Raw genomic sequence first — 26587 nt, forward strand, 5'->3', positions numbered from 1 at the left:
TCAGCACATAGGCATAGGCAAGGACTTCATGACTAAAACACCAAAAGCATTGGCAACAAAAGCCAAAATAGACAAATGGGATCTAATTAAACTCCGGAGCTTCTGCACAGCAAAAGAAACAATCATTAGAGTGAGCCGGCAACCAACAGAATGGGAAAAAATTTTTGCAATCTATCCATCTGACAAAGGGCTAATATCTAGAATCTACAAAGAACTAAAACAGATTTACAAGAAAAACAAACAAACCCATTCAAAAGTGGGCAAAGCATATGAACAGACAATCTTCAAAAGAAGACATATATGAGGCCAACAAACATATGAAAAAATGCTCATCCTCACTGGTCATTAGAGAAATGCAAACCAAAACCACACTGAGACACCATCTCATTCCAGTTAGAACGGAGATCATTAAAAAATCTGGAGACAACAGATGCTGGAGAGGATGTGGAGAAATAGGAACACTTTTACATTGTTGGTAGGAGTGTAAATTAGTTCAACCATTGTGGAAGACAGTGTGGTGATTCCTCAAGGACCTAGAAATAGAAATTCCATTTGACCCAGCAATCCCATTACTGGATATATATCCAAAGGATTATAAATCATTCCAGTATAAAGACACATGCACATGTATGCTCATTAAGGCACTGTTTACAACAGCAAAGGCCTGGAACCAACCCAAATGCCCATCGATGATAGAGTGGACAAGGAAAATGTGGCACATATGCACCATGGAATACTATGCAACCATAAAAAAGCTATGAGTTCATATCCTTTGTAGGGACATGGATGAATCTTGAAACCATCATTTTCAGCAAACTGATACAAGAACAGAAAATCAAACACTGTATGTTCTCACTTATAGGCGGGTGTTGAACAATGAACACATGGACACAGGGAGGGGAGCACCACACACCACACACTGAGGTCTGTTGAGGGGGGTAGGGAAGGGACAGCAGTGGGTAAGGAGGTTGGGGAGGGATAACATGGGGAGAAATGCCAGATATAGGTGACAGGGGGATGGAGGCAGCAAACCACCTTGCCGCGTATGTACCTATGCAACAATCCTGCATGATCCGCACATGTACCCCAGAACCTAAAATACAATTTAAAAAAATGGGAAAGGGGAGGGGAAAGACAATGGAAACATAAAGATACAGAAATGTTTTTTAAAAACTCCCTTGATTTCTTCATTTGACATTGATTAAAAGGGCTGACAATGGGATAAAATCCCTTTAACATGGCATACCAAGCACTTCAACTCTTCAACTTTCCCACCTTATCCTCAGCCACATACTCCCCTACTTGAACGTGATGCTCCCACAACACTGCCCTTCAGGCATGCTCTTCCACACCTCCCTGCCTTTGTACAGCTCTCTGCCATTTTCATCTAGGAAAAAAAACAATAATTCACCCTCTGAAAAATCAACCCTGGTTTTCCTTTGATTTAGATTGTTCCTCTAGGCCCCACATGCCTTTTGCTAGCATGTTTTTTGCACGGTGACTATTCTTCACAGTGATGATTTCTTCTCTACTGGACTAACCATTGAGACAGTGAATTTGTCATTACTGGTCTTTGTACACCCAGAGCCTGGTAACATTATGGTCACGTAATGCCTGTTGAATGAATAAATGAACATGCCTCTATCTGGAATAATCACATGCTTTATCTAAAGAAGGGAAACTCAAACAAATAACCCTTTGAGGGGTCAGAGAGATCAAATGGAAAATTTATCAGGCAGAGAACTAGAAGCTCCGAGTTCCACTCCTTACTTTATCACTAGGTGGGCATGAGAATTTGCACAATCCACTTAATTTCTCCAAGTCTCCATTTTTAACATTTCTAATGTATAGGTATGACATAGAAATGTTTACAAGGATTCCCATTTACTGGATATTTACTCTATGGCAGGCACTATATACAGTAAAAGTGCTTTTCTTATGCCATTTAATTTTCTTTTGCTCCTGAGAACATCCCTAGGAACTAAGCATTTATTCTCCATTTTAGAAATAAGAATATTAAGTTCAAAGAACTTGCCCTAGGCAAAATAGCTAGTGAGTGGCTAAAAAAAGAAGGAATCCAAATTTGTCTGCCTCTAACTACATGCTTTCAAACATCAGGTCACAACACTTAAATGGGAGATCTTAGATCTTTTAAAATAAAAAAAAATTGGGAGCTTCTCGAGCCATATGATAGTACCAAAATACGCAGTGCTCCTTTATCCTATTTTTCTCTGAGAAGGAGCTGCCTTGGGATGCTGGAGACTGGGTGACAGGAGTGTGAAGATGCACCAAACAGCAGAGGCTTGAAATAGGAAACAGCATTTCTGGATGAAAGGTCAGAACTCAGAGAAAGAAAGAAGTGCACTATGAAATGATATGAAAGAGGGAGACCAGAGGATGGCCTGGCAAAAACGCAATGGCAGGGAGAGGAACGCAGGAGGGGAGGCTGAGACAGGCTGATGAAGGCATGGGACGGGCATGGCTGAGGATAATGAAGAAGGCACCTGGTATTCCTGCCGGGCAGAGCTGCAGGAGGCAGGTGGCCATGCAGAGGGGACTGGCCCTTCAGTACAGCAATTCCCGCTGAAACTGGGAAATGGATGGACAAGGCTGCTGCTCTAAGAACAGAGGAGGTGCCGGGCACGGTGGCTCAAGCCAGTAATCCCAGCACTTTGGAAGGCTGAGGCGGGTGGATCATGAGGTCAAGGGATGGAGACCATCCTGGTCAACATGGTGAAACCCCGTCTCTACTAAAAATACAAAACATTAGCTGGGCATGGTGGTGCGTGCCTGTAATCCCAGCTACTCGGTATGCTGAGGCAGGAGAATTGCTTGAACCCGGGAGGTGGAGGTTGCAGTGTGCCAAGGTCGCGCCACTGCACTCCAGCCTGGCGCCTGGTGACAGAGTGAGACTCTGTCTCAAAAAAAAAAAAGAAAAAAAAGAGACAGCTCAGCCTGGGCCTGATAGGAAAAGGGAGAGACTTAAGAAAACATCTCCGAAAGGAGGAGCCTGCAGACTGAAAGACAAGCGATGACAGACAGTGCCTGGAATGGGCCATTTAATGCTTTAAACCTGTGCCAAACTAACTGAGTAACGTGAGACTGAATTGGTGATTTACCTCAACCCCGGGACAGATTAGTCTGTGTACATCGGCAGCAGAAACAAGCATTACTATTTTATAGTGATAAGCGTTATTAATACTGAAAAGACCCAATCATGTGTAATACCTAACAGTTTACAAAGCACGTTCATGTATAGATCTCACTGAACTCCCATGACAATCTAGACATCACTTTCCACACAGCAAAATTAGGCTTCAGTTTTGTCAAATGATTTGCCCAAGTCAGGAGGACCTGCGGCTGGCACCTAGGTCTTCCCATTTCTGTTCCAGAAATAAAATGTAGCTTACCTCTCAGGAGAGAAAGACAAGACAGTAAATTACGGAAGAAAACATACACTAAAGTCCAAGAGTGGAGTTCAGGGGAAGCAGCAAATTTGGGGGCAGTTGGAAATGGCTTCAGGTGACTGTAGGTGGATGGAAAAAAAGACTGCTAAGCAAGAAGGCAGGGAAAGCACAGAGGCTGGGCCTTAAAGGGGGATTCTACCTCCCCAGCCCTTCTCCTCCAGCACAGCAGCTGCAAGTGCAATCATTTAAGAAACACTTATTGTTCACATTGTGTTCAACGCCAAGGAGCCAATGGCGAGCAAGAAGTTTACTCTGAGACCAGCAGTAACTGGGTTACTTGCTGTGGGGATGGGGGATGTGTCATCTGTTCTTTTGTAAAAAAGGAGAAGTTCTAATCTCAAGAGTGACACCCCAATTTATCACAGAAATGTAGGATCTCCAGTTTTTCAAATCATACTATGTTCCCAAAGTAGGACTCTGCCCCTCCTTTGGCAGGTGATCAGAAAGGGACAGAGCTGAAAGCGAGGCATTAAAATGGCTATTTCACAGCAGTCATAGCATAAAGAAAAGGCCAAAAGCCAAAAGGGTTGTGCTTAGTTCCTTACTCCACAATTTTATATTTGCCCTCCCAACAGCCAAGCTCCATTGTGTACACTATGCACACACAGTGAAGAAAAAATGTGATATGGGAATACAGGGAGAGTCTGCAAAGTGCTGAAACAGCATACCTGGCAGCTGCTAAAACAAAACTTCAAAGATTTGGCATCTTTGAAAAGCCATCAGGCAGGACCCCACCCACTCCCCCTGCTAGCCACGGCTTCCCTGGGAGCTAGCACACGTAACCACTTCCGCATGTTTGGCTCTGTTCCCCAGAGTCAGAGCAGCTCTAGAAGCCATGTCAGAACTTCCAGCCAGGCAGGTGGGGGCGGGGGGTGGCTGTGAGCAGTAGGGGAGGGAGGATAGAGAAGCAATACTCCCCCAGCATCTAGCCATGGACACATCTCAGAAAACAAAAAGATAATGCTGGGATCTGCTTAAAAAACCCCTTCCTCTCAGTTGGCCTAGCTCTGATACTAGTAGCGAAGCTCTGATCTTGTAAGATTCCCAAGGTATTAGAATATTACCTTTCCAGGATCACAAATTAGTTCAAGAACAGTATCTGTAGTAAATCTCTAGACCTAAATAAAAGAAGCTCAAGATCTACAGAAGATCCTAAGAGGAGATCAACAATATACCTTTCTTAGAAATTTGGCCAGGTGGGGTGGCTCACGCCTGTAATCCCAGCACTTTGGGAGGCCAAGGCTGGCGGATCACCTGAGGTCGGAATTCGAGACCAGCCTGCCCAACATGGAAAATCCCCGTCTCTACTAAAAATACAAAATTAGCTAGACGTGGTGGTGCATGCCTGTAATCCCAGCTACTTGGGAGGCTGAGGCAGAAGAATCGCTTGAACCAGGGAGGCGGAGGTTGCAGTGAGCCGAGATCATGCCACCGTACTCCAGGCTCAGCAACAAGAGCAAAACTCTGTCTCAAAAAAAAAAAAAAAAAATTGTATATAGCTACACACACACACACGCGCGCGCGCACACACACACACACACACACACACACACACTTATTCCATTAACCAAATTTGGCTCTTTATGACATCTGTTTGGTCAACTATCCAGTCCTGCGCTGTCCAACATGGTAGCCATGAGCCATGTAAGCTCATTTTGAGCACTTGACTTGTGGCTTATGACTGAGAAACTGAACTTTTCATTTTATTTAATTTTAATTAAAACTTAAATATATACATATGGCCCTTGGCTATCATGTTAGACAACACTGGTCTAGCCACCCATTCACCAAACATTCACCCTACACTCTGTGTAGGGCACTGTAAAAGATGCGTAAGACTAGGTCTCTGCCTGCAAAAAGCTTGCCATCTAATGTAGGCCATAAGACAAGTATACAAACGACCATAATATAAGCAGGAATGGTAAGTGTCATAGCAGAGATATATAAAGGATATTAGAACTTGGAATCCCGGAGTCAGGAGATGGTGTCCTAACTTTATGTATCCCCCTCACCCCCACTCCTACACTAACCACTTGGGTTGGAGATGTCAGAAAGTCTGTCCAGTGAAGGATAGTGAGAAGGGAAGATTACTATAAAGAACATTAAATGAGCTGAACATCACAGAATCACAAACTCAGCAAACACTACAACTTATTAGGCAACCAATGTGAAAAGGCTGGGAGTACAGAGAGCACTATCCTACACTAAGATGTCAAAGATGGCAGATGCCCTTCTACTCTCAAGTATCTTCCAGGAGTGGCTCCTATGACTCCTGGGGGCCGGGCAGGGTAGGAAGGATGAGAAAAGAAAGGTTTCTACCATTTCCTTTTCTTCCACACCCTACCTCTGCTCCCCAGACTAGGAAAGGCCTTCTGCTTATAGAGCACTTTTTACTTTAGACAACGGTAAAGAACTGAGTAAGATGCAAAAGAGAAGCAACAGGGCCTAGTGACTTGGGAAGGGTGTGGTGTATGTGCACAAGAGAGGGAGAGAAAGGTCAGAAGGAGGGACACTAAGCTCAATGGGGACAGGCTAGGGCTTTTCTCTTTTGTATTCAGTTCACTGTGCTAGAAAGGGCTACATCCATTCTCTAGGAATTAAAATTGCACACTTGGAGCTTCTTTTGAATTATCTCTCTCAGGAGCATGATTCCAACAGATGAGGAGTAAAAGGATGAGAAATCTTAATAAGATCTGCTCGGGACACCAGGGAAGGTTGCAGGAAGACTGGGATAAGCTGAGCCCTGTGCAAGAACAGGATATCTATTCATTCATGCTTTTAGTTAAATTTGTACATCAGTAAGTTCCCACTGTTTACCAAGGCTCTGGGATACAATAATGGGTAAGACAACATACACTTACGTGAAATAGTGATAGAAAGTAAACAGTAAACAAATAGATAAGTGCTATGGAATGGCATATGTAAGGATGTGGTGATGGGAAAATATACTGGTTCTAAAATATTATCTTTCATCATTTTAACGAAAACATAAAAATTGTATATATTTATGGTGTACACCACGATGTTTTGGAATGTGTTATACATTGTGGAATGGCTAAATTGAGTTAATTAATGTATGCTTTACCTTACATATTTTTGTGTGTGTTGAGAAGAGTTAAAATCTACTCTGTTAGTAATTTTCAAGTATATAATACGTTGTTATTAATTATAGTCACTGTGTTGTACAAAAATAGGCTGATTTTTGATCTGTGGAGTTGGCTGACACTGAACTTTTGAAGAAGAACACAAGTGGAAAGGTGGACTGGGACCAGAGGCAAATGTTCACCTTGGAAATCAGGCCACAGTGTTTTCTGTTTTTGTTTTTCACATTGCGGTGTGTTAGATCCTTTTCCTTCTTCTGGAAAACATTTGTTTTAATTATCCAAGTAACTCAATACAGGAAATATTTAGAATGCAAATTAGAAAGACTTAGACTTCAGAGGTAGAAGCGTAATTATGCTATATTCCCAACCATGGATCCTTATCAGTAACCCAGCCAGTATCTCACTATTGCTCTAACTTTTCTACTATTTCTCATTTAGTTGTGAACTTGGAAGAAAGTAGAATGATTAATGATACTTCCTAACACCCCCACACCAACTTCTAGGCTTTTACATGAACTAAAAAATCTTTACAGATATGCCAGCTTGACTTCAGTTTCTATCACTTGAAACTCGAAATGTTTTGACTCATACATTATTTCTGACAAACACTCTGAGCCAGGCTGGTTCCCACTTACTGTCCCTTGAAAATACCTTAAATATCTTGCACATTATCTTCTTTTTGCTTCATCTCTATTTCTTTTTTTGAGACGGAGTCTTGCTCTGTCGCTCAGGCTGGAGTGCAGGGGCACGATCTCGGCTCACTGCAACTTCTGCCTCCCGGGTTCAAGCGATTCCCTTTGAAGGCTCCTGAGTATCTGGGACTACAGATGCATGCCGCCACGCCTGGCTTTTTTTTTTATTTTGTGACAGAGTCTTGCTATGTCGCCAGGTGCCAGGCTGGAGTGCAGTGGTGCGATCTCGGCTCACTGCAACCTCTGCCTCCCGGGTTCAAGCAATTCTCCTGTCTCAGCTTCCTGAGTAGCTGAGACTACAGTCGCAGGCCCCCACACCCGCTAATTTTTGTATTTTTAGTAGAGACTGGGTTTCACCATGTTGGCCAGAATGATCTCCATCTCCTGACCTCGTGATCTGCCCGCCTTGGCCTCCCAAAGTGCTGGGATTGTAGGTGTGAGCCACTGCACTCGGCCTCCTCTCTATTTCTTAAATATCTGTAGCCTATACACCTGGGACTGAATTTAAATTCTGCCTTAAACCATTCCTCTGCAGAGCCTTATCTTTTCACCCAAGTCTTTGGTACCTTTTCCGAACTGTGAACTCTTCTGAACCCATATGCCCTTTTAAAATCACTCACTTTGCATGTTACATGAAAAAAAAAAAAAAAAAAAAAGTAAGTGTATAGGACAGTATTATCCAGACTGCCCTGCTGAACTGCCAGCTCTAACTTAGTAAGAGTATGGATTACAATTCTTTGATCCTCTCAGATTCTCAGTGTCAAGCACCAAACATATGTTCAATTATCTCTTAAGTGATCAGTATCAGCCTGTTGGCCTATCCAAGCCCCATCTACCCTTCCAGATTCAAAACAGACCTTTTCTTTTCCATGAAGTTTTTGCCAGCTTCTTCAGCCAGAGAGATACATTTCTCTTCGGCACTCTCACCACTTAAGAGTTTCATCTTCCTATTCAATAATTAAGCACATATTGCTTTATAGTACTTGCATTAATAACCTTTATGATTAGTCATTTTCCTTCTTGAGGACAGGGACTTGTCTATTACTGCCAGCCCAGCCTCTCATACTGAGGAGATATTCAGCAATTTTACATGTTAACTTTTTGGGGATAACAATATTTTAACAACTATCAGATGAAATCATTTCCCAGTTGAAAGATTACTTATTACCAGTTTCACCCTTGCTTTTGCATATATTTTAATCTCCTAAATATTTGCTGAAGAAAGTACCAAGGCTCTTTTTGAAGCTTATATTTCAAATGTCAGTACTGGGTTCAAGCAGCTAGTAAGATATTGGAGAGCACTCAACAATATAGGCAGGGCCTTTCATCTACTTAATTTTACTTGGTACAATCCCGTTTCAGAAGAACATACAATTGACCCTTGAATAATACAGGGGATGAGGTGTCAACTCCCACACAGTCAAAAATTCAAGTATAACTTCTGACACCCCCCCACCACCTGCAAAACTCAACTACCAACAGCCTGCTGTTGATTGGAAGCCTTATGGATAAACAGAAATTAACACACAGGGTATGTGATATATGTATCATATACTATATTCCTACTACAAAATAAGCTAAATAAAAAAATTTATTGAGAAAATCATAAGGAAGAGAAATATATTTACTATTCATTCAGTAGAAGTGAATCATAAAAGTCTTCATTCTTGTCATCCTCGCGTTGAGTAAGCTGAGGAGGGGGAGGAAGGGAAGGGGTTTGTCCTGCTGTCTCAGGGCTGGCAGACATAGAAGAAAATCCACATATAAGTAGACTTGAGCATCTCAAACATGAGTTATTCAAGGGTCAACTGTAATTTGATTTCCTTTAGCCTTTAAGTATATCCAGTTTACTAACCTCTTTATGGCTGCTTTATCTAATATACCAGAAAGCCTGCTTTTCTCATGTAAATCCTTTTAAATTATAGTCACATCATTGAGATGCACCCATAATTCATTCTCATTATAGAAAGATAGTAAAACTTATTTTTAAGATCGGCCTGGCCAGGTCAGGCATGGTGGCTCAAGTCTGTAATCTCAGCACTTTGGGAGGCTGAGGCTGGTGGATTGCTTGAGCCTAGGAGTTCAAGACCAGTTTGGGAAACATGATGAAACCCCGTCTCTACAAAAAATACAAAAATTAGCCAGGCATGGTGGTGCACACCTATAGTCCCAGCTATTTGGGAGGTTGAAGGACGATCACTTGAGCCTTGGGAGGCAGAGGCTGCAGTGAGCTTTGATTGTGCCAATGTACTTCAGCCTAGTGACAGAGTGAGACCTTGCCTAAAAAAAAAAAAACGAAGCCAAATGTGGTATTGATTATTGGCTCTGAAGTGAAATTAATATGAATCTTAGCTTGATAATTCATGAAACCATGAGTTGTCCCTTTACTGCTCCTGAAGCATAAGAATGGTCCAAGCAGGACAAGAGTAACTTTTGAACACCTGGGCTTGCCATATGTTGTGACATTTCGAATCCCTGAGCTCTCATATACTACCTCTCACATCACTAGCCTTGCACACATCACCGAAAGAACAGTTTGCTCTATATTTAAAATTTGGCTTTTCCTAGTTATCTTTCTTTACACGCATTTTAATGATTTATAACAATTTTAATAAGTGAATACTTACTTCACAATATAAATAAATGTCAACCTTAGTATTATGATTACATATTACTGCTTTCCCTGCTATAATTGTCTATTTTACTGTACATGAGTTACAGCCAGTTGACTCTAAACTGGGTGCCAGTGTAGCAAATACCATATACCAAGCAAGTACAATTTTGTTTCTTTCTTTCAAAAAAAGGGAACTAAGAGTTAGTTACCAAGAACCTACACCAAAACTTTGTCCCACAAAGCAGCTTCAGGAAAGAGACGACTTTTATTCCTTTGCAGATATACAGTTCTGTATTTTTCTTTTATGAAAACAAATACTGGGTATTTTTTCTAATTAGCACCTTAACTCCTGAGACCATTTAAAAAAGAGCATTGGTTTCTTAGCAGTACTGGGTAGGTAATATGCTGAGTCTTTCAGCAGCGAGAAGGGTAGATGGTTAGGATGGGATCTTTAGTTAAGGGGTCAGGAAAACTGGCTGGTTTTCCTTCTCAATTTGTTGAGTCAATACTAGGTAAGCTTTAAATATGGATCATCAATGTTCCTCCACATGAGTCAGAAACAAAGTGTCTCATCACCCCTGTGATCTTTCTAGGCTCTTCCAAAGCTGGTAAACCAGTTAACTTGAAGGGATAGAAGCTGATAGAAAAACTGTGCCAGGAGAATTAAACTAAATTATAAATAAAGCAATTCATATAATTTCTTAATTCTAAACAAGGAGTCTCATTCAGCTTAGTGTAAGAAACTTTGTCATATTCAGGCCTCTTAAAACCAAAATAATCATCAATTTTGTATAGTTATAAAATTATAAAGTGAACAGTTAAATAAGATTAAAACAGTTAAATAAAAAAATTATGTGACTACGAATTGATTTTTGTGAAACAATGGGGTTCTCTTTTAAATCCTTACATACTTTTTTCTTTTTACATTGTTAAAAAAAAAACACATAATTTTAAACGTATCATCATAATCATTTTTATGTGTATAGTTAAGAAGTGTTAAGTATATTTACATAGGTTTTGCCTCTAACAAAGACTCGTGTGTGTGTGTGTGTGTGTGTGTGTGTGTGTGTCTCCCCTAAGGAAACAGAAGGTGGTTTACCATTAATACTTCAAAGCAGTGCAGAGTGGGGTGAGAGAGGGAACCTAAATCAGAAAAACTGACCCTGGCAACTGCAAACACTGCATTCCATGCTTTATTTTGACTTGTGAATAAGAAAGATCCGCTTCTTTCACTACTGACACTCAGAACTAGGTTCCCAAACCTATGTTACCTAGGCCCTGGTATGATGTCCAGCCAGCTCTCTTTGACGGATTTCCTAAGTTTCCCAATATTCCTTCAATAGGCAGAAGCCAATCACTTTTGCTCTTGGCACAAACACTGACAGCACTCAGGTCTCTCGGTGAAGGAGGAACTGCAGAATCTGTCCCAGAGTTTAAACTGATGCAGGGTGTAACTCTTGAGAGGTTATGTGGCTGGCTGAGTGAGAAACGGAGCAGAGAAAATTCGGACAGAAGTATAGGCTTTTATCACACATGTGCTGGAGAAAACGTTTTCCTCAGGGGAAGGCATAGTGAGAGTTAAGACTCAGGAGAAAGGTAAGGTAAACTTTATTTTATGAAAGAGAAGATAGAGGCATAAGGAGTGAAATATCACTTCTACAGAACTCTGAATATGAAAATTTTTTTAGTTCCCCCTAAAAAGTAGTTTCTCTTTGATTGTGCTCTTTGGCTGGAAAGCATTGTTTATATAACAGGATAAAGTACAAAATTATAAGCTCCAAACTCCTCCAGAGAAAAGCTCTCCCAAAGCTCGACCCCCAGGATAGATGGAAAATATGAGTGTTTACTGGCTGGAACATCGAGCTGCAATGGAAATTTCAACATTCAAGAGACAGCAGAGAAAAAGGGCCTGCTGAGTAGAAAGAAGCTGACCTCCAACCAAGGGGTCAAAGAAAAAGGAAGAAAGAGTCTCTTGCTGGCCCCACTCTGATGCCTTCCCATCCCCGGCTAGAAAGGCCAGATTTCTGTTACCCAGTCCCAGGAGCGTACTGCACAGGAGTGATGGCCAGTGTGATCTAAACTTGGTACTAAACTAAGTGGTGTAGCAATACCATATTCCAAGCAAGTTCAATTTTAAGTTTCTTTCTTTGTTTTGTTTTCTGGAAAGGGAACTGTGAGTTATCAAGAAACCTACACCAAAAACCGTGTTGGCCACTTTCACATACACAACTCAGTTTAATCTCATAACAACTTAATGAGGTGGATTTAACTATGTGTATTTAAAGAAAGATGGAGAAATTATGGTTCAGAAAAGCTAAGTAACTTGCCTAACGTCACATTCTTAATAAGGCACACCAGGTCTGTCTGACTCTAAAGTCCCTTCTCTTCCTACCATACCATGCCATCTTCCTAATGGGAGATGCTGGCCCTATTTCCTATAAAGGTAATGTGCTTTTAAAGAAAGAGAAGTATTTAAGGACTATGTTCAGAATAATTCCCTTATAGAGACAGAGGATAAAAACAAAACCTTGCCATTTGGCCACTAAATAATTTTTGTGGAACTATTAAATCATCTTAAATCCCTACATACCCTTCTTTGTTTTATTGTAGTAAAAGAAAAACACATAATTTTAAATGTGCCACCTTAACCATTTTTACATGTATAGTTCAGGAGTGTTAAGTGCATTCACATCGTTCTGCAACAGATTTCTAGAACATTTTCATCTTTCACAACTGAAACTCTATACTCATTAAACACTAATTCCCTCTCCCCTCTTCCCCCAGCCCTTGGCAATCATCTTTCTACTTTCTGTTTACATGATTTTGACTACCTTAGATGCTTCGTATGAGTAAACACATACAGGATTTCTCCTTTTCTGACTGGCTGGCTTCATTGAGCATACAGTCCTCAAGGTTCACCTGGGACAGGACTGACTCCTTACATGCCTTTCTTGACACCCTTTCTTCTAATGTCTATGCCATAAAATTCAGATCTTTATCATATGCTGCCTGCCACTGCTCTGATTATTTCGTGTGTATACGCTCCCTTTTCCTGCCAGATAGTAGCCTCTTAGTGATCAAACATCAGGTCTTAAAAAAGTCTTTTAGACCCTACCCAGCACCCAACACTGTCCTGAGAACAAGGAAGATACACCCTAGAGAGTAAACTCTGAGATCGGGAACTATTCTGTTTTATTTACTGCTCCTCCCTAGCAATGAACACAACACCTGACATATAGAAAATGCATAGGATATATTTTTAAAGGAAATTAACAAACTCAGTATTTCTGAGGACTGATTGAGAATGAAAAGATGAGAAGTTAGAGACCCAAATCCCAGCAACATTTCTAAGACCTAAAGGAAGGGAGGAAAGTATTATTAGCCAAGCTAGGATCAGAATCTCTGAAAAATATGTACCTTAAAATTACGCAAAGCAGAATACCAAACTATTTATAGTCTATTGTTGAATAAGAGAGACGGACAGAGTGACACAGAAAATGGCTCCAATTTCCCAAGATTTCCCATTCCTTGGTGGCATTTCAAGTTCTGACATATAGACGTTCTCTAGAGAATGGGAGCTGGCCAGGTCGAGCAGCCCATGTCCACAATGTCTTGTCCTATCACAAAAATTAGAAACAAACTCATGGCTATGCTTTCTGCAAATTCCCCCACCTTTCATATCGAGGAACAGACAAATCCCCAGGATGCGTGTGTGAAAAAGCCAGAGGTGGATAAAAATAATTCAATGACAAATGCTGGAAAAACATACAAAGGGGCAGAAGCCAGACATTCGTGGGATTCCCTGACAGCTCGATCCACAAGGAAGGGCTGGACTGGAAAAAAACAGGGCCTCAGGTTCCTGCCAAGCTGTCTGAGGCCCTGTTCTTCCCAAATCATTCCAAGCAGCAGCCAAGACTTTACAGTAACCCTTCCAGGTCTCACAAAGAAAAACGCACTGAGAGCCCACTGAGTACTCCACACCTAGAAAATCCTCTCTGATGTAGTCCAATTCCACGGAAGGCTGGCAGTAATGATGAGACGGCTCTGCACATCAACCTTCAGCTCCTAATGACTCCCCATGTGCCCAAAAAATGGATAATTAAAAGGCAGATTGAAAAATCTAATCTTTCTTATTGGCCAAAGAAAAGCTAACATAGAAACTGAAAACATCACTTTAAGGAAGAGAGGTCATAAACACTTGGTACCTGCAACCTGGAGTCTCTACTCTATAATTCTAAGTCAGCCCTGCTTGGAGGCACACCTCAGGCTTCTAAACATGTGACTGTATTTGGCTCTAACTACTTTCTCTTCTGGAGAATGGCCTGCAATTAATCTCACTTATTACCTCTGAAAAAGTAACAACAGAGGGATGGCTGGCCAAGTCCAGCTCCAGAGTGTCTAGGGAACTGCAAGCTACATGGCCAGGCCTCAGACTGTCTGGGCAAGTCGTGGGCTCTTTGCCTTCCTCTCCCACAACAAAGCCGGAACAGGACTCCAGACAGACCAAAGGAACCAAGGGATTTGAGGAGCTGGGCTGAGCTTATACTGACCCAATGGGAGACGACAACCCTGAGGCTACATTTGGGGTGATTTCAAAAGGAAGGGAGAAGAATAAGGTCGTTTGATGAAAACTTGTGTGATCCATAAAACTGAGAACAATAGCAACACCATAGGGAAATGAAAAATAACACTATTTGCAGAGTTCTTGTGAGTCACCAGTTTTCATTCCTGTGGCTACCAAGTCAGTGAATTCTCTGACGTGCTGAGATGAAAAGTACAGCTAGCAATAGGATTCTCTTTACATTTTAGTACAGTTTACAGGGAAGACCCTAGTATAGTGAATTATCAGAACTAAACTGGAATCCACTGTTGCTACTGTAGAAAAACTATTAAGAGTATCTTTTATTTACCTAGCACCTATTTCCAGGGAGATCAAAGTACTTTAAAGGCAATCTAAAAGCTCTCAAAACAGGCCACTTATATGTAAGTATGCTTACCCAATAAAAAGATTAAATGAATAGCTTAGGGTCACTTAATGTCAAAACCAGTAATAAAACTCAGATCTCTAAGCTACAAATCCTGTATTTGTTAAACTTAGTCACTCTTATGATTAAAGGAGGAACAACAAGAGACTAAATAAATATCACAAAACAGTGACTTACCAGGTCAAAATGGAAATCAGGACACTGTACTGTGCAGGTTGCATGCTGCAGGTCTGGCTGGGGCCTACATCACAGCCAAGTCTGGAAAGACCTCTGAGAATTCATTTAGGGTTCCTTTAGGGTGGGTACCTCTGGGAATTCCACGTGGAACTGAAACTCTCAAGCTCAGGCTCCAGGCAGTCCTGGCAACCAGTGGTCACTTGGGGGCAGAGGAAGATGTCCCAGGGCTACCCTGAACTGAAATGGGACCTGAGAACTGGCTCTTATGTTTGAAGAGGAGGTAAAGCACTCAGTGGAGCTGTTGTGGGTTAAAAGAACTCGAAAAGGAAAAGACCAGGGGACTTTGTGGGGGTTGCTTTTTGGCTGCAGTGGTTGAGAAGTAAATCGCGTAACGTACCACGAGCATTACCGCAGCCTTGTGGGCAGTCTGGCTGGGAGAAGGCTTCTCACAGCGCTGAATCTTAGGTCCCGGCACATCTTTGATAGAACTCATCATCTTTCATCTCAGTACTGACAGGTGCAAGCAAAAGAAAGCTCTAAACCCAGCCACAATTTTTATTAAAAATGTTTTCTCTCATTCCATCTACGAGAATAAAAAGTGCTAAAACTCAATTTCTCCAAAATGTGTAGTTTTGACATCGTATTTGCAGTAGGCAATGCCTGTAGCCTTGTCATAGAGACATTATATCCAAAATTGTAGTGAAAATGTTTTCCATAAAATCAAGGCTCTGTACTTTTGCGCCAAATCCAGAAAAAAACAAAAAAACAAGGCTCTGAATTTAAAATGAAAATGCAATATCTGGAAATTTTTTAATGGAAAATAAAGCTCTATGGTATAAACAGAATTACAGAATTTCTTTTTTACGACTTATGTTTTAAGAATGCAGTTACTCTGTAGATTGTAAATCACCAAACAGCAGACTTCTCCTGGGAAAAGAACCGTGTGGAAGATGCTCTGCCTTAAAAAGTCCTGCCTCTTGGTCGTCAGCTCTTTATAATTCTCAGTTGAGATGATTCTTTTCACCCTGACCACAATGATCATTGGTATGAAAGACACTGTACCACAGGATGATGTAATGTGCTTATATTTATGCTGCGTCCTGGGCAGAGCTTCTGCTTCCCAAATTAGTTCCTTAAGTAGTAATTCTAACACCAATAGATACTTTACCAACAACTAGGTATTTCCTCCATGCCTAAGTCTTCAGTGCTCCCTCCAAATCTCAGGGCAAGGCAGCATACTAAAAGGTAGAGGCCGGAAGTACTGGGACGGGGCGTGGGGGCTTGGTTGGGCACCTGTGGTAGAACTTCTTTAGTTGGAGGGAACAATATCTCAGTTGGTCAAAACACTTAATGGCCGGGAGCAGTGGCTCATGCCTGTAATCCCAGCACTTTGGGAGGTGGAAGGGGGCGGATCACAAGGTCAGGCGATCAAGACCATTCTGGCTAACATGGTAAAACCCTGTCTCTAATAAAAATACACAAAATTGGCCAGACATGGTGGCAAGCGCTTGTAGTCCCAGCTACTCAGGGGGCCGAGGCAGGAGAATTCCTCGAACCTGGGCGGTAGAGGTTGCAGCAAGCCGAGATCATGCCACCACTCTCCAGCCTAGGCAACAGAGCGAGACTGTCTTAAAAAAAAAAAAAAAAAAAATTTCATTGTAACAGTCACATTTTTCTTTAGCTCATTTGACTCAGGGACTGATGCAATTTAATCTACACTTAACACGCACTAAAGCAAGATGTACTGGGAATCTATTTCTTACTTTTTTTTTATACAGGGGTAATTAAAACACACAGCAAGACAAGAATTCAATAATACAGTGGTTTCTTTTTTAATTCAGAAGCTGCTTACATTACGGCCAGAAGCTACTTGGATTTTATCTTGAGCCATATCTCTCAACTACATAAAGGAAATTTCTTTGCCACTTCCCAAATGAGCACTGTTCAGGGAGGTTGTTTGAGATCAACAATATGAAACGAGATAAAAACAACAACAACAAATACATCCTTCAAAAGAACACAGTCTAAAGTTACTGAAACAAACACAATGTAGTACAAAAAACTATAAAAAACACAAGGTATGAAAAAAAACCTAGGAGACAAGGACAAAGTACCGAAAGTTGGCACATAAAAATGCTGACTCTAAGCAAGGATGAAACACGGTGTAAATTCTTGCTCTTCTACCCCAAGGTGACTTTCTTAGCTATCTCAGAAATGTCCTTTTCATTTGATAATGCCTGAAAACTGTCTTACAAATAAAATGAGGCTCTCTTAGGTGCCAGAAGAGAGAGGTAGGTGAAGAAAGGGTTTAACATCTTAGTGGTATCTCCATACAGAACTCCAGGTGGGAATGGCTTGCTTGGGACACAGGTCATCCCTGTGTAACCCAAATGCTAGTTGCAGGGCCCTTCACATACCTGCTTCCAGGAGGGCTGGAGTGATTCTCAGGAGCTTGGGGGTCTGACTGTATTGACCATGTCGGGCCACTAGGACTGATGATGGGTCGGAGGGTGGGGGGAGTTGAAGCACTGCCTCTGTTTATGATGCCAGTTGCCAAATTCAGGTTTGTTACCTAGAAATAAAGTGAGGGAAATAACCTGACTTGAGTTTTTAGAAAGCATCGTTAAAAACATATCAAAGAAAATTCAAGTCAAGGCCAACAAATGCTGACCCTTCTGAACTAAAGCTGTGGCTGTGACAAAGGCACCCAGGAAGGAATGGCTCCTGTGCACAAAGAGCAGAAGTGACGGTGGTCAGTGTCAATGTAAGTTAACAAGCATTTGCTTTGCTCCTACTAAGTGCAGGGCACTGGACTGTGCCAGGTGCTATGAAAAAGACGAACAACAAAAACAGCAAGAAGCTAGACAAGCACACAAGGTTCAAAAAAACTTGGTAAACTAGTCTTTCTGTCATTGTTTCCTCATCTGAATGTTCTAAATGCTCAGTAAATTGTTATAAATAACATTAATTATTATAATGTACAAAGAACCCACTGATTTAGAAAGAAAAAAGGCGGTTAAGAGAAAAATAGGCATGGATGTCAATAAATAATGTACAAAGGAGAAATACAATTAGCCAATTAAGCATGTAAAACTAGTCATCATTTCTACTGGTAAATGTAAATTACAAGGGAGACATGCAAATTACAAGCAAATGCAAGTTACAAGACACCATTTTTACATATCACTTTGGTATACAATAATAAAAAAGATAGTATCCAACAATGGCAAAGGGTGAAATTAGGTGCTTGTACTACTTGTGTGACTATAAATTGGGAGAATCTTCCTAGAAATCAATTGGCAATATCTTATTAAAATATATTACAATATTTGTACACTTTGATACTACAGTCTAGCTGCTGGGAACTATACAACAAAACAATTGCAGATGGTTAAGGACAGGTGACTTTCATAACAGCAGTCATTATTTATTAGAACTTAATATGTGCCAAACTATGAGTAAATGAGTACATCGCCCACCTTTAAATTGCACAAGTCTCTTGATAAGTGCCATAATAATACTTATTTTACAAGAAGGAAACTGAGGCCTATTACTGCACTGAGACCTACGAATAAATGGCAGAATGAGAATTCAAACCACAGCTTCTCAACTGCCAAAGCCCGTGTTCTTATTCACTGCACTATACTGTGAATACTGGAAGTCAAGCATTGTTTTTAAATACTGAAAAAGGAGATCTAAATGGCTAACAATATTGTTAAATAAATGTTGCCCTAAATAAGACATTATTATGTATACATTAACATTTTTTGAAAAATAATGATATAGGAACATGCTAATATCTCAAGTAAAAAAAAAAACTGTGGTAGTAAAAATCACAACATGAAACTGTATGAAGAGTAAATCCAAATTTCCTTAAACACATACATATACAAACACAAGTGGACAGACATTGCTGAAGACTAGAAATAAAAATCTAGACTATAAGCAGCATTTATTTCTGAATTATGACTTATTTTCCTCCTTATCTATATTCTCCAAATTTCCTAGACTGGGCATGTATTACCTTTTATAATAAAAAAAAAATTTTAAGTTGTTATGGCAAATACAGACAAATTTAAAACCTGGGCAGTGGTAGTGAAATCAGAAAAGAAAGAATGGTCGTGAGAAGTCTTTCAAAGTAAGAGACACAGAGACTGTTGAAAAGAGAGAAGACACAAAGCTGAATGCAGGATTTTGAGCATGAGATACTAGAGAGTAATGGTGAAAGTGATCAGACCGGAGATGTAAATTCCAAGGAAAATGTTTTGCTACAAAATGTTCTAAGGACCTAATAATTTTGAAATTACAAATGAGAGAATTATGGATTTTTTTCCTAAAAATTCTGAAAGAAAAAAGGTCATTTTTAGCAAAAGTATAGCGTTTCATTCCTAGTTATAGAATTCAATAAGTGAAAACAGCTCAGGACTGTGTCTTTACACCAAAGGACTAAAAATACTTTTCTTGGAAAAAAAAGTTGTTTTCCATAGGTCAGGAGCAATTCTTGGTGTCTGCGGAGGCTGCACCATCCAGTGTGGACCAGTCTTTGGAAGAAACCCTCCCCAGCCATACATGACTTACCATTTCTGTCTCCTACAGCTTCTGCCAGGGGGAGAAGAAGGACATATGCTGACTAAAAGACAGGGAAGATATAGTGGCAAATCACGGTAGTAACTTCTCTGGCCACTAGTTTCTCTGAAATGACTTTTCTTCCTACATCCTAGGAGCAATGTGGGCCAGGCCCTCAGACAATGAACCAGACTCGCTGTAGGCCTGAATTCACTCCTGCTCCACACTGACTCCTCCTCTTTCCTGCCCTGATCATCAGGCCTTTTATATTAGGCATGATCTTGAAACTTGTAGAAAAACTACAGCGAGAAAGGTCTTTATGATAACAGCTTCTCCAATTACTGCTTTAGTTGAGCCAAAAACTTAATAAAGGAGGCTTAATAATTTATAGGGAAATACCAATAAATACACAAAGTGCACATTTTACCATGTATAGTATAAATGGTATAGTTTGGAGATTAGTGAATGGAAAGGAGAAGAGAGAAAACAAATCTATCTTTTGGCAAGGCTGCTCCTAATTTAGACATCATCACGTGCATCTTAACAGTTAACACCTATGGAACGCTCACCACGTGCAATGCCCTTGCATTATTATTATTATTTTTTGAGACAGTCTCACTCTGTCACCCAGATTGGATTGCAGTGGTGTAATCAGCCTCCCAAATAGCTGGAATTACAGGCGCCTGCCACCACAGCTGGCTAATTTTGTATTTTTAGTAGAGACAGCATTTCACCATGTTGACCAGACTGGTAACCCCTGATCTCAAGTGATCGACCTGCCTTGGCCTCCCAAAGTACTAGGTGTTTGCATTATCTTGATGTGCATTATCCGATTTAACCCTGAACGCTCCCTTTGTAATAGCTTCTACTGTTACCCATTTTACAAAAGGGAAAGCCAAAGTCAAAAGAGGGTAAACGACCAAACAACAGTCACACACCGATAAGGGACAGTGCCAAGACAGAACAGAGAGTGTTTGCCTTCAAGTGCGTGTGGTCTACTTTTCCCAAATAATATGGTTTAACATTTGAGTCCTTATAGTGGTGGTGTCAGGCACTCTGGGATTTATATTTCACTTAGTCCTTACCCATTATTCACAGAGGTAGATTCTGTTCCACACCATTTCACAGGTGGAAACACTAAGGCTCAGAGAGGTCATGATAAGTAATTTGCTCAAAGTCACATAAAAGTTGCCGAACTGGTAGTCTAGTTTTAAAATCTGTTTTCTAGTTTGGAAACTAGCAGGAAAACAATCCTAGTTACCCTTAATTATTAGAGATTTTAAAAATGTCATCAGATACAGACCTCAAATTCTGAGAACAGTGATTATACAGAGAGTGACAAAACTATACCAGGTTTTCCTTGTTTCTTTTTGATTTTAATTCCCACTTGTTATCCTTCATCAGAAGATATTAAAGAAGCAAAACAAAGAAAAACCATCCTCAGCCAGTTTTGTGTCTTGGCAGGTAAAAAGTGACTTGATCATGAAATTACTTTTGGATTATTGGAGGGTTATGTTTATTCACGTAACAACCATTCCTTATGTGAGGGATAAACCAACAAGTGGCAGCCATTGTGATTTCATTTTATGCAAAAGCAAAGTATCATTGTTAATCTCAGAAACAACAAAAGTGACTGCTACTTAAACAGGAAACCAAGGAATGAGAAAACTTCAAAAGCTTCTCACTTCTCTCTCTCAAGGATTTCTGCTAAAAGAAAACAAACAAACAAAAACCTGTTCCTACCAAATGATAATAATCAGCCCCTCTAGATTAAATATTCTACTCTTGCCCTTGTAGGTTTCTGTTTGGAAGACACTCAGCACATATGCCACAGCTAACACCCCCATACCTGATCCAGCTCTCTCTTCCTAGGACACATATTGCTAACCCATAATTAAGCAACTTGGGTTGACATGGATATAATCACAGAATCTTCTTTACACATTTCTCCAAGTAGCCATCACTGATCATTCAGAACAAATACATCATTTTCTATCTCTCTTCTAGAATAATCTTTAATAATGGAAATGTTCTGTAATGTGCACTGTCCAATACAGTAACCACTCACCACATGTAACTACTATGCATGTGAAATATGTGTGTGACTGAGGAACTGGATTTTAAGCTTTATATAACTTAACATTTAAAAGCCAGATATAGCTAGTGCCTACCTTATTGTACAGCACAGCTCTAGACTCTCAATCAGATCTGGGCAAATGTTATATATACAGATTTATACCTGGCTAAAGTCTGCACCAAGCAAATTATCTCTAGATTAAACGAAGTAAGAAAACCTCTGGTCTTTTTTCTCAGCTTCCCACTTTTTCCCAGAATGGGCAGAAGGAGTCACTGAACAAAAACGAATCTAAGCGTCAATTCTGGCTCTAGAACTATCTTGTCCTGCCGAGGGAACACCTAAGGGCAGGGAAAATTTCCCAGTATCCGATTAAGACCTTAATAAACTCTACAAGCCAATTAGGGTTTATACCTGGAGGTTTCTTCCCTAACAGGACAAAAGGATGATGGTCATAGATGTCACCAGGCCACATCTACTTCTCTATCCATCTACATTTCTTCAAATAACATAACAAAACCAGCTTTGATCAGATGAGGAAAAAGTGATAAAGAGCACTTATAGGTACCTGATAAACAATGATGATCAACATTTCATTACTAAATACTTTTTTTGAAGAACAGGCTTACAGTACATGAAGAGACAGCATCACTCAAGAAATCAATCACTGGCTCACCATTTTTGTTAGTAGTACCGGTTGACTATCTCTTAGCAGAAATACTTAAAACCAGAAGTGTTTTGCATTGCAACTTTTTTGTATTTTGGAATATTGGCATTATACCAATTGAGCACCCCAAATCTGAAAACCTGAAATATGTAGGTGGCTCAAAACATTTCCAATTTTGGAGCATTTTGCATTTTGGATTTTTAAACCAGGGACACTCTATCCATAATAAGATATTAAAGTGGCAGTCATAGCCATTGGGCCAGTTGGCTTTTCTGGGCTAATAACTAGAGTCTATGCTACTAAATCTGGGTTTGCCAACTTACAAATTCATGTTATTTGTCACAAAGGGGTCTAGAAAACAGACAGAGGATAGTTTAAAACCCATAGTGTTTTGTTTTGTTTTTCTTTAATTGAAACCATGACTCAAAACATGCCCTACTGATAATGGTAATCAACATCTTTACGTGAAAAACAGGTTTATACACATAAGAAGCTTACAAGTCTGTGTTTGGACCTTTACAATGTTCTACTATAATCAATTTTAATATGCTATTTTTTAGAACAACTACAATAACAGTAATAATAACAATAAAACTATATTAATACTAATGATAACTAAATTCAATAAACAGTTTGGGTCAGGCACAGTGGCTCACACCTGTAATCCCAGCACTTTTGGAGGCCAAAACCTATGGATCACTGGAGCCCAGGAATTCGAGACCAGTCTAGGTAACATGATAAAACCCCATCTCCACTAAAAATATAAAAATTAGCTGAGTGTAGTGGTGCGTGCTTCTAGTCCCAGCTACTAGGGAGGCTGAGGTGGGAGGATTGCTTGAGTGCAGGAGGTTGAGACTACAGTGAGCTGAGATCATACCACTGCATTCCAGCCTGGATAACAGAGCAAGACCCCGTCTCAAACGCACACAGACACACACACACACACACACACACACACACACACACACACACACAGTCTGTTCTTGGCAATGCTCTAAGCACATTATATGTATATTAACTCACTACGTCTTCAAGACAGATAGATGGGGAAACTGAGGTTGAGAGAGAAAATAACTTGCTCAAGAACAAGTAATTGTTATGTGTCAGCCCCTGGATTCAATTCCTGGTCTGCCTGATGAAAATTCTCCCAATCTTGTAGTTTTAATCCCTGTGTTATCTCACTGCCTTGTACCATTGAGCCCTGCTACCTACAATTCAGTCTCTGGACCAAGAGCACCTGCATTACTGGGAGCACATTAAAAATGCAGAATCTTGGCTCAACTCCAGCCACAGTAAACCAAAATTTGTATTTTCAAGATCCACAGGAAATTTACTTGCATTGTAAAGTTTGAGAAGCACTTGTTACCGGGAATGGTAGGTAAGGAAAAGAGAGAATAGGCGAGAGGAACCATTCAATGCTTCCTCTCCTCCACAAAGCTCAGGGGCAGGGGATTTTCCAACACAGCAGAAATGCCTTTGATGGGTGAAGAGCAAGTTATAAAACAACAAAGGGGACTGAGAAGGGAAAACAGTTCCATCAGGAACTTTAAGTTTCTACTATTTCTCAGTGTTGTCCAAACGCTCAAACACTAAAATGAGTAATAATTAAATATGCTAAGAATGTAAAAGTGGACAAAACAGCTTGGGACAAACTTCAGAAAATTCCAAGATTACTTGCTATGCTGCCCTGAGAAATAGTGGTTAAAAAAAAAAAAAAAAAAGAAATGTAAGCCTAAAAACAATCAACTTGTTCCATATGTCTCTACCCCTGCCTCCCTCTAGCTGGCTGCTGGTTAGCTAAGTGAATAACTGCCTGTGGGAAATCTGGTCACAAGATCCCACCTCCACCTAAGCCTTGGGGCCTGCTTGGCAGATGTTTCACCCTTGCTCTCCTCCTCCTCCAGCTTTTCCTCTTCCTCTGTTCCCACTCTCCTGGAGCAGCTTATCCAGATGTTCCACTCCCATTCCCTGCCTCATGTCTATTGCCGCAGTGACCTCAGTGCGTTTTTCCTTTAGTACCAAAACCCTGTTTATTTTAGAGCCAGCCTTCCGAGTAAGGCAGGTGAGCAAATATCTGAATGTGTGGGGTAGGGACACATTGTATGCATACCATCTAGACAGGTGTGTAAATTATGGTAGGAATAAATACAGGTGATGGATTGAAAAGGGGGTAGGAGAAACCCAGAGAAAGAGGCCAATTTCCGATGGCTGGCCCGCCCAAGTGTTACTGCTTGTTACTAATATTTGTTAAAAGTCGTGCTGCTGCCAACACTATAATTAAAATATGATGGAGCTTCCCTGATGATTCTCAGAATATACCCACCATCCACCCAGATACATAGCCTTTTGGTATGTGAAGAGGGTTTGGAGACAAGCCTGGCTATATCAATGCTGCATGCTCTCAAAATGCTGTAGTCCCGAATGCTTAAAAGAAGTCCAAACCTCAAAAGATAATAATAAATACTGTATTGCCTACTACAGGCAAAGTCTCGAGGAAAGTGCTAACGCATGTGCAGATAAAAATGTAATCCTTCCCTGCCCTCAAGCCATGTAGGAATTTATAATTAGTAGGTCAGACAAGACTGTTAGAGAGAAAGAAATATATAAGGCCTCCAGAATGTAACAAGTGCTGTAATAGAAAAACTAAGGAAGTTTAAAAAATGGCATCTGAGCTGGGCTTAAAAGAACAGTTAAGAGGAAAGAAAAATTATAAGTAAAAATGCAGACACAGACAAGCAGAGAGAATGTCTGAGAATCGGAAAGTAGTCAATTCAGCAAAAGCTTCCAGTGATAAAAGATAGGGACAAACAGACCAACAGCTTGGGGATGCCCTTGAATGCCAGACTAATGATTCTATCCTTGATCTAGCAGACAGCAGTAAGCCTGCTCGCAGGTTCTGACAGAGCCACGTTACATGAGAACCTTGGTTGAAGATCCTCCCATACACACATACGCACATACACATACACATACACACACACACTCTCTCTCTCTCAATCTCTATCACTCCCTCCCTCTCTCTCTCCCTCTCTATTTCTCCCTCTCACCCCCCACCTCCAGTTAGCAGCTAATTTGACCAGTGAGTAGAAAAGTGGTTTATGTCTCTGCAAGGCTAGCAAGGAAATTTGGAGTCCCAAATTACCTCTTTTTGCTTGGGCCATGAGGGAGGAATTGCTTTAGAATTCAGGAAAATAAAATGATCAGCGACTAGAGTGAAAGACGTGTTACTCTTGCTGAGCCCTGAATAATTCTAGAGATGATTTCTGCTTGATTTTGAGGCCTTGGGCAAGGTTCTTAAATGGATGAAATAACAGCTTTGACATATGGATTTTGTGCCTTGTGCGCATAATGTGTACGTTTGTTTCTTCACGGCACTGAAACTGCAAAGGCCTAAGAAACCATTTGCAATTGACTTAAACTAATCTCAGGTTCACTAAGGATGTCTGCAAATTTCATGCATCTTATTTATCAAAATGGAGAAGAAAATTAAGTATTTAAGATTTAAGGTCAGGCACAGTGGCTCATGTGTGTAATCCCAGTGCTTTGAGAGGCTGAGGTGGGAGGATCACTTGAGGCCAAAAATTCAAGACCAGCTTGGGCAATAAAAGATACCCCATCTCTAAAAAATAAAATTTAAAAAATTAAGCATGGTGATGCACGCCTGTAGTTCTAGCTACTTGGGAGGCTGAGGCAGGAGGGAGCCTGGGAATTCAAAGCTGCAATGATATTACTGTACTCCAGTCTGGGTGGCACTCTACCCTGGGTGACAGAGCAAGATCCTGTCTCAAAGAAAGAGAGAGAGAGAGAGAGAGAGAGAGAGAGAGAAGATGATTTAGTTAATAAGAGCTTAACACGGGAATAACTGGTAGCAATAGTATTATTCCCAAAGGAGTTTATAATCTTGTCATCTTGCCACAGCTCAATTTCCACATTATAGCAGGTCCATAAAAATCTCAAATAATTCTTGTTGGAGGTGGTCTAGGAATGGTGTTTCCTAAGATTATTTCACTAATTCACACTAATATTTATCAGGCACCAACTCTGGGCTTTGCATTCTTTTGAGCATTAAGGGTAAAATGAAAACAAAACAAAACAGTCAAGTAGCACAGTCATTATGGGAAACAGTACGGAGGTTCCTAAAAAAGCTAAAAATACAACTGCCATATGATCCAGCAATCCCACTGCTGGGTATCTAACCAAAAGAAAGCAAATCAGTACATCAAACAGAGCTACACTCCATG

At 40.5% G+C, this 26587-nt stretch overlaps 1 protein-coding gene across 26 annotated transcripts in view; it reads right to left on the reverse strand.

Moving 5' to 3' along the window:
* TTLL5 (tubulin tyrosine ligase like 5) overlaps positions 1 to 26587 on the reverse strand; it is a 283926-nt gene that overhangs the window by 114037 nt on the left and 143302 nt on the right. For 24 of the 26 annotated variants that reach the window (XR_004271638.1, XM_032287240.1, XM_032287238.1 and 21 more), the window contains one exon: positions 17457 to 17611. The exons of the other annotated variants lie outside the window; for them this stretch is intronic. Coding sequence is in view for 23 of the 24 variants with exons in the window: in XM_032287240.1 (XP_032143131.1) it covers positions 17457 to 17611 (155 nt within the window). In the remaining variant the exon portion in view is untranslated. The remainder of the gene's footprint in view (positions 1 to 17456; positions 17612 to 26587) is intronic. 26 annotated transcript variants of the gene reach the window in all.

This window comes from Sapajus apella, unplaced genomic scaffold, assembly GCF_009761245.1.
Source record: "Sapajus apella isolate SASKATOON/1434 unplaced genomic scaffold, GSC_monkey_1.0 scaffold20, whole genome shotgun sequence".
Lineage (NCBI taxonomy): Eukaryota > Metazoa > Chordata > Mammalia > Primates > Cebidae > Sapajus > Sapajus apella.